The sequence below is a fragment of the Canis aureus genome, chromosome 36 (assembly GCF_053574225.1).
Source record: "Canis aureus isolate CA01 chromosome 36, VMU_Caureus_v.1.0, whole genome shotgun sequence".
Classification (NCBI taxonomy): Eukaryota; Metazoa; Chordata; class Mammalia; order Carnivora; family Canidae; genus Canis; species Canis aureus.
The window spans coordinates 23,732,295-23,745,149 of record NC_135646.1 but is presented as its reverse complement, the minus strand read 5'-3'; the positions used below and the strand labels follow the sequence as shown (position 1 = coordinate 23,745,149).

The window sequence follows — 12,855 nt, the reverse complement described above, 5'->3', positions numbered from 1 at the left end:
TCCTTTGGGTAAATACCTAGTAGTACAATTGCTGGATTGTAGCTAAGTTCTATTTTTAACTTTTTGAGGAACCTCCATACTGTTTTCCCGAGTGGCTTCACTGGTTTGCATTCCCACCAACAGTGTAAGAGCATTTCCCTTTCACCATATCCTTGTGAACACCTCTTGTCTCCTTGTTAATTTTAGCCATTTTGACAGGTGTGAGGTGGTATGTCATTGTGGTTTTGATTTGTATTTCCCTGATGATGACTGATGTTGAGCCATCTGGATGTCTTATTTAGAAAAATGTCTGTTGATATCTTCTGCCCATTTCTTAACTGGATTATTTGATTTTTTGGGTGTTGGGTTTGATAAGGAAAAAGATAGTTTTTGAAGAGACATTCCTAAGTTGTGAGACTGGCAAGAGACCTACTTAGCCCTAAAGACTTATTTACATTTGAAAAGAACAGAGAAAGAAATTCTGGGGGTGGTCTGTTTAAGGTTGGATCTCCTTGAAGCACTGAAAAATTTGAGAAGCAACCAAAATTCAAAGTTATTATTTAAACATCTGGAGTAGGAAGAGAAGTGGAATAGCCAGAAAGGAAGCCAGGGATGTAAACAAGAGCCATGGCCACATGTGCCAAAAAGCCTAGACCCTATTCAGCTGGTACTGGGAAGCCAATAAAGCTTCATAGTGGGGAGTCAGACTTGTATTTTAGGTAAATCCTTCTAGCTATGATGTGAAGGGAGTATGAATATTAGAACATAATATGGTATCAGATCAGAAGAGATAACCCAGAAGTAGACTGAAATACATGTGAGAATTTAACATATGACAAGAGGGATAATTCAGTTCGGTAAGAAAAGATTAATGAAGAAAATAAAAGCGGCCCACCATCTTATTTTTTAAAAAATTTATATAAATGTATACACATATAAACTAAATTCAAAAATAAAGTATAGAAAGGCCAAATACTTTAATGTTAAAAAAAAGTCTTGCAAGAAAAGGTAGGAGATTACATGTAAAACCTAGAGGTCGGAAAGTATTCCTTTTCTTTTTTTTTTTTTTTTTTTTAAGGATTTTATCTATTTATCTGGCAGAGAGAGGGAGAGAGAGAGTGTGAGTACACAAGCAGCAGAGTGGCAGGCAAAGAGACAGGGAGCAGCAGGCTGATATGGGCTCCATCCCAAGATTCTGGGATCGCCACCTGAGCCAAAGGCAGACGCCCAACCAACTGAGCTACCTAGGCGCCCCTTGGAAAGTAGAATAGATACCATAATGTCCATAAACAATAGTTTGGAAAAAATATTAAGGCTGATGACATAATAAGGATAACATCTATAATGTACTGGTTGGGTTCTCTTGAGAAGCATGTGGAATTAGAGGTGAAAGATTTATTGGAAGTAACACTAATGGAGGGAAAAGGGAGAAGCAGGATTGGGCAGGAGGAGTTCAGATACAGACTTGACAAAAACAGCAGGTGTAAAATATGTCTCCCCACCTCTTCTTTTTTAGTAAATCAAACAAAGACACACACACTTTCTCTACACATGTGCATGAACACACACATGATTGTACACTGAAGCTGAAGAACTGCTTTAACCTGGCAATTTAGGTTGTTAATTTGAGTTACCTTGAAAGGAGTGGGAGGGTTAATGTGGGTGGAGGAGGAAAGAAGTGTTCAAGACAAGTAAAAGAAAAAATTATACCAAAAGAAGCATGCATTGATCACATTTATGGTGTCATTTCTAAACCTAGCAAGAAAGGCAGAATCAGAGCCTTACATAAGCTTATAGGAAAGAAATAAATGAGAAACATATATCACAGAAATAGAAATAACTATACATAGTTTTTGAATATCCAAAAACATTTTTAGCTTTTACTAGTTTAGTAGATGCCAGGAATGTTTATTTGCTATATAAATCAAGTAGTATCTGGCCATATGGACCAACAACATGCTTGTAGAAAGCATAGAGCTTTCAGTAAACTTATGTATCTGTATCTGTTAGGAGAGGCTCGGTTATACTATAGTAACAGATGATCCCCAATCTGAGGGGTTTACCACAGAGGTTGCTTTTTTGCTCATGTTACACATCCATTGTAGATTGACTTGAGCTCTGCCTATGCCATTTTCACTTAGGATCTAGCTTCTATCTGATGACCAATTAATCATGTGGCAGAGGAAAATGAGATCATGGCTAAGCATACACTGGCTCTTGAAGCTTCTGTTCATCTTTCATTGGATAAAGCAAATCACATGACTGACGCTGCTGTCAACCGATTGAGGCATAAACCCTTCCTCAGGGAGGATTAGTAAGCATCCCTTTGAGTATGAAGGTTGTCTTTAAAACAAAGAGTGTTAATGAAATATTTCCATGTGAGTCATACCTAATGGATATCATTAATGACTGGTGAGTAAGGAGAATTAATAAATAAGAGGAGTGCCTGGGTGGCTCAGTCAGTTGAGTGGCTCTTCATTTTGGCTGAGGTCATGGTCTCAGCATCCTGGGATTGAGCCCTGAGTTGGGCTCTGCTCTCAGTGGGGAATCTGCTGGAGGATTCTCCCTTTCCCTCTGCCCCTTCCCCGACTTGCCCACATGCTCACCCTCTCTCTTTCTAAAATGGATAAATCTTTAAAAGGGAGGGAGTCACCTGGGTGGCTCAGTTAAGTGTCTGCCTTCAGCTCAGGTCATGATCCTAGGGTCCTGGGATCACGTCCCAAATGGGGCTCCTTGCTCAGCAGGGAGTCTGCTTCTCCCTCTATCTCTGCCTGCCCCCCCACCATGCTCTCTCTCTCTCTCAAATAAATCTTTAAAAAAAAGATGAGAAGTAAGAAGAGTGCTTGGTTGGCTCAGTTGGAAGAGCATGCCACTCTTGATTTCAGGGTTGTAAATTCAAGCTCTACCTTTGGTGTAGAAATGATGCAAGAAAGAAAGAAAAGAAAAGAAAGAAATTTTAAGATGAGAAGTAAGAGAAAATACTTTTTCTAATGCTATTTTTTCTCATCTACTGAGTGTACAGATAAGAAGTACTCCTTTTGATTTTAGTTTCAATTACAGATCACACATCATTCTTTACATTTTCAGTGAACAACAAAAACCTCTTTATTTTTAAAGATTTTATTATTTATTTATTTATTTATTTATTTATTTATTTATTTATGAGAGAGAAAGAGAGAGAGAAGGGAGGAACACAGGCAGAGGGAGAAGCAGGCTCCATGCAAGGATCCTGATGTGGGACTCAATCCTAGGTCTCCAGGATCACCCCCTGAGCCAAAGGCAGACGCCCAACCGCTGAGCCACCCAGGCATCCCAACAAAAACCTGTTTAATCCATATTTTGAAGATAGGAAAAATTATATGGAAAAGATAAGATTCTATTATATTCACATATTTTATTTTTCTGATGTTTAAAATTATAGCTGTATGTTTATGAGAAATATAACATCTATCAAAAATCAGAAAAACAGCCTTTCCTTTAGGTAGTTCAAAAATAATGATGTTTAGTTTTTTTCCCTAGAGTTTAAGTATAGCTCATAGTTTTTTTCCCTAGAGTTTAAGTATAGCTCATATATATCTTCCAAATAAACTCTATATGCAGTTATCAGTTTAGTTACTAAAATTTCATTTGGTTAGGAAAAAAATTTAAAGAAAGCTCTGTAACCTCTCATTACACTAAATGTAGTATTGTATAATATTTGTTGCTTATTTTCCTACTTCACAGTTTCAGTTAAATTTCAGTTCTTTGCTGCTGCTTAATATTTTAGGTGATTCCTGAAACATGCCTTTCTCCTCTCTAATCTTTCAAAAACAATTGTGACATCATCTGAACAGTTTCACCAGTACATTTTATATAGAGCAGAGAATGGCAAACATCCCAAGTACAGTTCAGCAGCTGTTGTTCCTCTACTATGGGTAAGGGAAGAAGCAGTCATATCCATGGTGACCTATATGAGTCAGTGAGGGTGGGAATGGGGGGATTCTCACAGGGGTTAATGACCAAGGAAATGCTAGAGATCCAGTTTTCACAAGACATTTGGCCTCAAATGGATTTTTTTTAAAGGATTCACTTTTATGGCTTTTCATTTTGTAAAGCTGACAAACTTGCATTGTGCTTAATGAAGGAGCTATGTCCCTGAAAACTTACTGGGAACTAAAAACACCTTGCAGAAGAGACCATACTTTATTCTCATGTTGTACTTTAATTTAGATTATGCATTACAATATTGTGTTTATTTAAATATTACACTCTGCTTCTTCCTCCCAAAAGATTTGAGGTAGAATGCAACACAAGCCTATCAGTAAGGTTAACAAACTAGATATAAGGCAGATACATCACAACCAAAGGGAATGCAGTAGGGAAAGAAATATGACTCATTTTCTTCCATGGGTCCTAAGAGGTTAAAAAAGCATTAATAAGCCTATGTCTTGGTATAAATTGGAGGAAAATTCCTACCACATGCAGATGAATTAGATTATATTTACTTCTGCATTGTAAATGTCAGGCATTGGGAATATGTTTCATTTGATGAGGTTGCTACTATAACTTCATACCTGGAAGAGATCCAAGTTGCCAAATAAAATAGAGAAAGAAGAGAAACAAGTTTTCATGTGGGTCTCACTGGTGCCATTCCAGTGGTAGGTTTCATAAATGCCTCTGTGGTTTTCTGCATTAGTGTGGACCATAATGATGCCATGAACTCCATCTTCCCAATCTATGTCAAAGTCCCTTAATACATAGAAAATAAATCAACACTGACTGCCTGTTTTATTTTATTATTATTATTATTTTTAACACTGCTTATTTTAGGGGTACCTGGGTGGCTCAGTTGGTTGAGTGTCTGCCTTTAGCCCAGGTCATGATCTCAGGTCCTGGGATCAGGCCCCGCATCAGGCTCTCTGCTTAGCAGGGAGTCTGCTGCTTCTTCTCCCTCTGTGATATCTCTTGCTCTCTCTTAAATTAATAAAAACAAAATCTTAGAAAAAACCTGCCTATTTAAAAAAGACATTTGCCTTGCACATACAGACTGTTCTTGAATGATTAGCCTGGGACTCCCAATCCTGTATCTTAGACTTAGAGTCCCAAGGGGGTAGTGTTAATGGACAGACACCCAGGTATCCTGCTCTCCTGCAGGTAGTAGAGGATTTACAACATGGGAAAGAAGCAGAAGTCTTCAGACACTGAAGAACATTGGCTGTAATTAAAGATTTCTTAAATGTATTCTCTTTCAGTACTTTGAAGATTTTTTTGACCTGGAGTTCTAGATCTGTTCTAAACAATTTGTAACTTCTCATTTTATAGGACCACTATCATGGTATGGATTACTTGTACTTTTAAATAAAATTAGTTGACTTTTGTGTTTTACTGAAACTTCCTACTTAATTGCTAACATAAGGGACAAAAGAATACCTTTGAAGAAAAAAAACTTGAATTTTAAGAGGGCATATTTAATTTTGCTTATTTTTTATTGAAGTCATTTTTTTAAAGGTTTTATTTATTCATTCATGAAAGACACACACACACACAGAGAGAGAGAGAGAGAGAGAGAGGCAGAAACACAGGCAGAGGGAGAAGCAGGCTCCATGCAGGGAGCCCGATGTGGGACTCGATCTCGGGACTCCAGGATCACACCCTGGGCCAAAGGCAGGTGCTAAACCACTAAGCCACACAGGGACCCCTCCTGAATTCTTACATATTTATTCTACTCTAATATTTATACCACAAATTATCCTACAAATTGTTTTCCTGAACTAGCAATTGAAATGATTACAATGTGTATTGAGAGTGTTATGACTGAATGTAAGGATATATATGACTCAGTTGAAAACTGCCATACTCATGTTCAATGCATCTTTGAACTTATCAGGAGAACAGGCTTTTAACATCAAAATATTCTTTCTTACACATATGTGAACACAGGGATAAATCCATCAGCTCTACACTCCATCAAGATGACATAGAGGTAATGCGGATGTTAAAAGGAGAGGTGTTTATGCAGAATGTGGTCCTAGATCTGCAGGAGTGGCTCTTCAGAATAGGTGAAGTCTCCAGGACTTCATTGGACTTCCACCATAGGAGAGCCTCATGTGGCAGGAAGAGCACAAACTTTGAAGTCACTGACTGGGATATTCAGTCCTGGTGCCATCACTTCCTTTTGACTCTAACTCTAAGCAAGCTAATTGACCCTTTTGGTCCTTAGTTTCCTTATCTGTAAAGTGGAGAACAGAATACTTCATAGAGGATTATCTGGTATATAGAAAGCAGTTATCAGTTCTCTACCCTAACTCTGATTTTCTGGTAGTGAATGGAAAGTCTTAATATTTTCACAGATTCTTCTTAGGCCCAGGGTTCTAGGGTGACTTCCATGGGCTGGAAGAACTACATTGACATATCTGGCCATTGATTCTGGGCTAGGTATTTTCAGGTTTGCTGGACCTGGTTAGGTTCCCATCAGTTGTCTTTCAGTGTAATTCTCAATTTCAAGTTACTCCAATATATAGGCGTCCTTCTACTTTTGCAGTTGCTTGCTTTGGGTCTGCTCTGATTTCTGCCCTAGGAAAGAATTCTAGAATCCCAGAAGATGAGAAGTCCTATAGTGTAGGCAGTGACAGAGTCACTTAAAAAAAATCAGTTTTAGGGGATCCCTGGGTGGCGCAGCGGTTTAGCGCCTGCCTTTGGCCCAGGGCGCGATCCTGGAGACCCGGGATTGAGTCCCACGTCGGACTCCCGGTGCATGGAGCCTGCTTCTCCCTCCTCCTGTGTCTCTGCCTCTCTCTCATCTCTCTCTGTGTGACTATCATAAAAAAAAAAAATCAGTTTAAAAAAAATTTAGTCAGGGGATTACAAAGGTGAATACTCTGTTCCTAAGTATTTATCGAGCACCTACTTTGTGCCAGGCATGCCTCTGGAAGCTGGAGATAAAGCAATGAACAGGTTTTTGCACATGGAGATTACATTCTCCATTTTAGTGAAGCAGAGATAGGAGGTCAGTATGATAGAATATATAAGTTAAACAATTCCATGGGGAGGATAGTTTATTCATGGGGATAAAATCCTATGAGAAAGCAAAACAATAACATGAATAACATGGTATGGTTGAAGGAGCAACTTGAGATTTGTGGTAGTGACATTTGAACTAGTAATTCATTACTCTTATTCACATCCCTTCCCCTTCTTCCTACTGCAGCTTCCAATTTGTCAGTCAAGTATTGCTGCCTTATTTGGTGAGAGGTTGAGAGGCAAGAATTGGGGTGATATTAATTTAGAAAGGGGGGATTATTAATGGAGGGGTAGGAATGTGCCTATGGCTGCTGACTTAACCAAATCTGGTTAAACCTTTATGTCCTGGGCGTGGGGCCAGAGTAGAATCTGTCCCCAGTTAGGAGCAGATTCAATGGGTGGCTCTTTTTTCTTTTTAACTGCAAATATGAATATCAGGAAAAGCCTACTGAGCTTATGCTAGAAGACAATAGTATGAAAGACTTGTTAGATTAGGACCCAACTATTTTCTCAAAGCAGAATGAATTATATAATAGCCTTTATGAACAGATGCTCACAACAAAGGATTTAGTACGAGGTGTGTGTGTGTGTGTGTGTGTGTGTGAGAGAGAGAGAGAGAGAGAGAGAAGCTAAGACTGTGTGTGTGTGTGTGTGTTTGCCTTCACACGAGGGGGAGAGAAAAGCCTGCCAAGGGACAGAAGAGATAAAAGTTCAACTGGATAGCATCTAGTTGAAACAAAAAATTTTGTGCACTTACATGCTATATTTTTTTGGCAGCTTCTTCCTCTTCTTTTTGCTTCTTCTTTTTTGAAGATCACTTACCTTAAATGTTAGTAAGGTGACACTAATTTTAATACTTTAAAAAATTATCAGAATTGTATATACAAACCTGTAAGATGGGATGTCTTTGTAGATGATATTAACAATATTCTAGAACACGATAATGAGTAAGATAACTGCCATTTACATTTCTTGGAGGACAACCCAAGGATGGAATTTTTATGAGAGTAACAAAGAAAAATGAAGCTCTGAAAGTAAACATATAAAGACAAAAGTAAAATATAGAAATAGTTGAATATTAAAGAAAAAATGATAGCCTACAATAGGTTATATTTGTGAGGATAGCAAGTAAAGATATTTCCTGTACAAGAGGTAAAGATTCCCTGAACTAATGGAAATGAAGGACATGTATGGTTGTTTTAAGTCTGGGGGCCCTTTTACTTTCTTCTGCGAGTAATAAAGGCAGATCACTTGAAAAGGAAACTTTGAGTTTCCCTTCCTGTCTTTTACCTATGAGAGAAGAGAGCATTTATTATTACAGATGCAGTTCTTAGAATCTCACTAGAGGGTGGTGTTGGTTCTAAAACCAGAGGTTGCTAATCTACAGTACATTCATTACAGGGCTGCATTCAATAACAAAAGGTAAACTTGAGCTTTCTGAGTTTTACCTACAGGTAACATCAAGGCCGAAACCCCCCCAAGGGCCTTATCCTTTCTTCCATGCTTGCCACCTCAGAGGAGAGAGATAAAGTAGCTGAGATTACAGGAGGAGTTAGTGGCGGGTTCTAATTTGAGCTCCTGCACTAAGTAGTAGACAAGAAACCAAAGCTTCCCAGGCCTTTCTCTCATTTGTAAATGATGCCCTAGATGCCCTAGATGATCCCTAAATCTTTTTGCGTCTCTGAAATTAAAACAAATTCTGAGTTTAAAAGGCTGAAGATTTCTGATGTTCTTGGCCCAAAGGAGCAGGTATCATCTCAAATTATCAAATTATTACTAATTAAAATATAATTTAATCTTATAAGTAAGGTTTAATATAGATTCGGGTATTAAAAAGCCTTTAAACTCAGTCATCATCCTCTGTCCTCCTAGAGAACCCCAGAGCCATCCTTTTTTTTAATATCTACCTGAGTACGCTGTGATACTGCATTATCCAAAGATCTCCCTCTTCTTGGTTTAGTAACTTGCTGGAATGGAGCAAAATACGTTTACATAGGATTATCTAGAGAAAGGGGGTTGAACCATTATCACATAGGGATGTTTTAGGATAGAAACTAACTTCTCCGCCTCATCCTGTACTTAATCAACTTCCATCATATGTTTGCTCTGCTAGGAGTCACTCTCCAGAGGGATTTATTTTAAGTTGGTTTAGTTGTCTGTTACCCTCGCCTCTTTTATCTGATTCCCTTTCCTTGTTCCGTTCATTCACACTGCAGAGTGAACCGAAGATGGTCATTTTATGAAACCCGACTCGAAATGATTCGACTCCATGGCCCCAGGAAGCCCTGGATTATCTCTACATGGACTTGACCTCAAAGGGTAGGCGCGAGAGCCTGCAAACCCCCGATGGTGCGAAGCTGCGCCCTGTGGCCTCAGACACGTTGACAGTTGGGGCTCGACACCCCGTCCCTCCAAATTGCTTTGCCTGGCCCACGGTTTCCCGCCCCCGCCCCCGGATTTGGGTGCCCCCTCGGGCTCCTCCCGAACAGCCGGACTTCCCCGAGTGCGCACGGAGCGCCGCGCGCGCTCGCCCCTCCGCTCGGTCCACGAGCCGCGCTGGGCCGGCTCCCGCCCGCGGAGCACATCCTTCCCGGCCCCGCGCCCGGGCACACCCCTTGGCGGTGGGGATTGGTCGGGCCGACCCCTCCTCGGCGGCGCCGGGCTCCTAAGAGGCTCAGACGCCTGCCAATCCCCACGGGCTGTCAAAACAAGTCTCCCCCCCCCCCCCCGCCCCGTCACAACAGAGCGGAGCGGAGGCCGCCGCACTTCCTGGGGCCGCGGCTCCCGTCCGCGGGCAGGTGGCGGGGCGCGGGGCGCGGGGCGCGGGGCGCGGGGCGCGGGGGGCCGGCCTCCGAGGCCGCGGGGCCGGGCGCCGGTGCCTTTTGTCTGGCGCAGAGCGGGCGCTCGCCCCGCGCGCCCGCCCCTCCCTCTCCTTTCCGCTGCCGCCCGCCGGCGCTCGCGTCTCCTTCCCGGTTCCCGCCGCCGCGCCCCCGCGCCCCCGCGCCCCCGCGCCCCCGCGGACCGCCGGCCTCCCGGCCCCGAGCGATGCCGCCTCTGCGCAAAGTTGCCGCCGCCGCCGCCGCCGCCGCCGCGGGGCGCTGAGCGGAGTCCGGCAGGGCCGCCTGCGGGCGAGGAGCGCGGGGCGCCCGGGGCTGGACTCCGCGGCGGGGCGTGTGCCGCCCGCCCCGGAGAGCGCGGCCGCCGGCCATGGCCCAGGGCGCGGCGGGCAGGGAGGGTCCCGCGCCGCCCGACGCGGCCGGGGGCGAAGACGACCCCCGAGGGGGCCCGGACGCCGCCTGCGGGGAAGGCGTGGCTGCGGCCGCCGGGGGCCGCTGGAGGGACCGCCGCAGCGGGGTCGCCCTGCCCGGCGCTGCGGGGGCCGCGGCTGACAGCGAGGCGGGCCTCCTGGAGGCGGCGCGCGCGACCCCCCGGCGCAGCAGCATCATCAAGGTGAGTGAGGCCGAGCCGCGGGAGCCGGGCTGCGGGGGCCCACGGCGCGGGGACCGGCGCGGGATGCGCGGGGCCCGGGGGCATCCATCGCCGGCTCCGCAGTGTCCCCCCCGCCCCCCGCTCTCGCCAAACCTTCCTTCCTTCCCCGCCCGGAGGTTCCCAGACCCAGCTCTGGGCCGGGAGAAGCAGAAGTCACTTTTTCTCCCCCGCCCCTGACAGCAGAGGAAAAGTTCCGCTCTGCGTCTTCGCGTTTTGATGGATGCTTTCCCTCATTTTCTCTGAAAGCTTCACTAAGCCGTTGGCGGAAGGAGGAAGGAAGGATTCAGTGTAAATGCTGACCGCGGGGTGATCGTGCCCCGCTCCCCAGAGGAAGGGTAGCTGCCCCCCACCGCCGGGCCCCTCCCCGCAGCGCAGTCAAGGAAATGCACGGTTTACCCGCAGACCCACCCACCCGAACAGCCCCCTCCCCAAGCCAGAATAACCCTCTAGACGCAGAAGGTCCCGAAATCCGGAGAAGTGTGAACTTTCCCGGCAGACAGTTTTCAGGGGACCCTCCGGCCCGGTGAAGAGCGACGGTGGAGGATAGTTTCTGCAGCGCAGAAGGCGCCGGCGGAAAGCAGTCGGTGCCCCAAGCAGCATCCCAGGTCTCTGTGGTTGCCATGCATGCGGGGAGAATGCTTCCCCACCCCTCAACCACCAGACAAGATTTCTCCTCGTCTGCTTGGCGAGAAACTTGTAAGCCTTTTCTTTCCCTTATCTCTTTCTGCCTTCCTTCCACTTGGGGCTTGCTTCCTGTTTGAGATCTCATCTTTGGGGTGCATGACATGTGGTAAGGTATCCTGGAAGTCAGAACTCGCCCACAGGCGTTGGAAAAGGGCCTCTTAACATAAACGAATGTGAGTAATCATGTGCATATGAGATTAAAGTTGACTTGGGTAGTCAGCATGAAACTGTATATATGGGTGTGTGTGTATGTATGCGTGTGTGTATCTAGACAGCCAAAGATGATACTGAAAGATGGGCTTGAAACTACTTACTACTTTCAATTTACTTGGTGTGCCTATACATTCAAGACCCTTCCTTGCTCAAGGTGAAGCTGTGTAACAAGCCTCATAATGCATGTCTCTTTCTCAAGCTCAAACTCCCCTTGGCAGTGTGGGAAGACTGTGCCCACAGTACATCCACCCAGCTCCAAGTATTGTCTAGGCTTTTCCCCAACACTGACACATGGAAGTTTAAAACCAACAGGAAGATTTCTATATAAAAAGAAGAGTGGGTGGTAGTTGCAAATGACTTGTAGTAGTTTTTGTTATTTTGTGCCTTTAGATGATGTGAAAAGGAGTGTGCTATTCTGGGTGTGAATTTGGATAAAAAGGAAATGATCACTTTTTCTTCTTTTAACCCACAGGTCAGAAAGCATATTATTTTGAAACTTAAAAAAACAGCACAATTAAGAAACAATTATATTTTGGACTCTAAGATATTGATACTACCTGAGGTCCTGTGTGCGTGAAAACAAACACAGCAAGATAATTTAAAATATACCATCATAAAAAGCAGTGGGCTCTATACTGTTGTAAAAAATAAAAGTAACAGAGTGTAAGGAATATACAAATTCTTGCAACTAAATTTGCAATTTTTATTTATTTATTATTTTTTAAAGATTTTATTTATTTTTTCATTCATGAGAAACACACACACACACACACACACACAGAGGCAGAGACACAGGCAGAGGGTGAAGCAGGCTCCATGCAGGGAGCCCGATGCAGGATTTGATCCCAGGTCTCCAGGGCAGCGCTAAATGGCTGAGCCACGGGGGGCTGTCCTAAATTTGCAATTTTTAAATTGCATTATGTGCTGGTTTATATTCTCGAAAGGGCCCTTGCTGAGTAATTGTGCCTCTATTGTTTTAAAGTTTATTTTTGTGGCAAAAAAGGAGGCAACAGATTATCAGCTTGATCTCTCCCCATCTGATAGTAAAATAAGCATGTAATAAATGGCCTTTATAATGAAAGGTACTAGAAAATGACCAAATTGTTATTATTTTAAATTAGATTTTATTGAAAAAGTAATATAAGCAAATGATAAAAAAAATGTCGCAAGGGAGCATGAAAGGAAGACTCCCAGCTACTCCACACTCCCACTTACATAGTCCACCCCCATAGCTGTTAACAGTTTCTTAAGTATCCCTCCAGAGATATTCCATGCATATGAAAGCATATATATCTGTATATATATCTATGGTGAGCTATTGATGTTCTTTATTTATTTATGTATTTATTTTTGTTCTTGATTTATATAATAAAATTTTAACTTAAGTTTACAGGCCTCATATTTTCAAATTTGTTCCAAATGTTTTTTGATTCCTAATGGGTTGTTCAAATCATTGTGATATGTCAGCTAATCTTTAGGAATAACCTGGAA

The 12,855-nt window shown here is 43.4% G+C and overlaps 2 protein-coding genes across 3 annotated transcripts in view; both read left to right on the top strand.

Annotated features, from left to right (window-relative positions):
* LOC144306224 (uncharacterized) overlaps positions 1 to 12,855 on the top strand; it is a 53,194-nt gene that overhangs the window by 7,952 nt on the left and 32,387 nt on the right. The window contains exons 5-7 of one of the 2 annotated variants that reach the window (XM_077885664.1): positions 2,121 to 5,293; positions 9,195 to 9,297; positions 10,714 to 12,027. The gene's annotated coding sequence lies outside the window, so the exon portion shown is untranslated. The remainder of the gene's footprint in view (positions 1 to 2,120; positions 5,294 to 9,194; positions 9,298 to 10,713; positions 12,028 to 12,855) is intronic. The other variant, XM_077885665.1, reaches the window with a different exon arrangement.
* PLCL1 (phospholipase C like 1 (inactive)) overlaps positions 10,171 to 12,855 on the top strand; it is a 326,629-nt gene continuing 323,944 nt past the window's right edge. Inside the window, exon 1 of the mRNA XM_077885646.1 lies at positions 10,171 to 10,428. Within this exon, the coding sequence (XP_077741772.1) occupies positions 10,186 to 10,428 (243 nt within the window). The 5' untranslated portion in view covers positions 10,171 to 10,185. The remainder of the gene's footprint in view (positions 10,429 to 12,855) is intronic.